This window comes from Octodon degus, unplaced genomic scaffold (genome assembly GCF_000260255.1).
Source record: "Octodon degus isolate 3935 unplaced genomic scaffold, OctDeg1.0 scaffold00086, whole genome shotgun sequence".
NCBI lineage: Eukaryota > Metazoa > Chordata > Mammalia > Rodentia > Octodontidae > Octodon > Octodon degus.
The window spans coordinates 8517999-8519809 of record NW_004524662.1 but is presented as its reverse complement, the minus strand read 5'-3'; the positions used below and the strand labels follow the sequence as shown (position 1 = coordinate 8519809).

Genomic DNA, 1811 nt, shown 5'->3' with positions numbered 1-1811 from the left:
TTTTTTTTTCTTATCTCTTGTTTTCATTTATTACCCTATTTTTTTAAAACAAACATTTACTTGACAGACAGTACAGCAGTAATTGGTATGACATGACAAGGAGTACGTATTTAGAAGACCAGAATGACAGGCATTCCAAGCAAGACCCTAGTATTACACATTGCTATCTTCAGTGCAGTTGCTTAGTTCAGTATCAGCATATATAGTTAGTCAGAGTGAAAATCCTACCAGTTAACTGCTAAGTTCAAAACTAAAATCTTAAAATGTCTTGAATCCCAAAATCTACACATCAAATATATCTAACACATTTCCGAAAGACTTTTTCAATCAATGAAAAATGGTACTTAAAAAAAAAAAGTAATGAAAGTGTTAAACTGACTATGTGTGCTGCTTGAAAATAACTGTCAGGTAGGCTGTGTACTTGATTAAAAAAAAAATCACATAATTAAGCAATAGTCTGCTTTCTGCTTAGCTTTTTTTTTTTTTTTTTCTTTTAAATCTTGAACTCTTGGCAATCCTTCTGCCTCAGATTCCTAAATCCTGGAATTACGGATGTGTCCCATCACACCTGGCTTCTATCCATTTTTAATGTTCAACTTACAGTTTGGTGGGAAGATAACTTGGAGAGTCATCTTTGCTACGAATAAGATCATTACATTTATCAATTGTTTCATAAGCAGAGAATGTGTCTCCAATACTATAAAGTATGGCTAGATTCTTTGCAAGGAGTTTGCGAGTAGGAGGCCCAGGAGAACTGTTTAACAAAGACAGGAGCTGTTCAACAAGAATCTTCTGTTTCTCCTTCAAATCATTCTAGAAAGAAAGACAACAGAAAGACAATTCAAAGTCAACCTAAATAGTGTAATTCTCAAACTTTTCTTTCATATACTTAAGAACTAACTAAAGAGACTAGGATACTACTGTATAAATTGTTTTGGAGAAAAGCTATAAATAAGTTGATGGTTAGGACATTATACCAACACGCAGTTTTCTTTCTGATTATCTCCAAAAAATAAATGCTGAATCACACTATTCCAGGTTCTGCTAACAAAGACAAGATGTTGTTTCTTTTAAGTCTCTTTATATTTTTTAAAGACAGAGTAAATTTTCACTTTTAACTAGAGCTATCTCCCTTAAATATCTCTGCATAAACAAATAAGTCTTGTAATACGTAATCTATATCAAGGCTAATTTTATGGTTTCCTATTTTAAAAAGTTTTTCTAAATTATTGCAATTGTTTTGTAATGTTACTACATATTTTCATTATATGCACTTTTAACACATTTTATTTGTCTAACCTCTGAAAAGGAGTATGCAGTATCATTATTAAGCTAATGGTACTCAGATGTTTACTGAGTCTTGAATTCTACAAGGAAATTAATGTACAGAATTTTGTCCTTGTTAAATTTATTTTTCAAATCCAGAAGTTGGGTTATTTTTTCTTCCTTTGAAAATCAGCAAACTTGACAAATATCTTACATCATAAGAACTAGTCAGTTTCTTCTCACAAGAACATGTTCTGTAAAGCTTTTTTTTTTCTTTTTCTTTTTAATTGATAAAAATTTTTCTTGTTAAATTCTAAATTCCTCCAAATATAGGAGGGTTTTGTTGTTTGGTGTTGAGTATTAAACTCAGGCCTCAGCTTGTGTTTTGTTTTGTTGTTTCATTTTATGTGTTTTGATATTTTGTTGTTGTTGCTGTTAATAGTACTGGGAAATGAACTCAGGGCTTTCATGTTGAGCTAGCACACTGAAATGCATTCCAGTTCTTTAATTTTTTTTTTTTTTTTTTTTTTTTTTTTTGTCAGAAC

The 1811-nt window shown here is 30.6% G+C and overlaps 1 protein-coding gene across 1 annotated transcript in view; it reads right to left on the bottom strand.

The window, feature by feature from the left end:
- Heatr5a (HEAT repeat containing 5A) overlaps positions 1–1811 on the bottom strand; it is a 179247-nt gene that overhangs the window by 175538 nt on the left and 1898 nt on the right. Inside the window, exon 3 of the mRNA XM_023721836.1 lies at positions 602–813. Within this exon, the coding sequence (XP_023577604.1) occupies positions 602–813 (212 nt within the window). The remainder of the gene's footprint in view (positions 1–601; positions 814–1811) is intronic.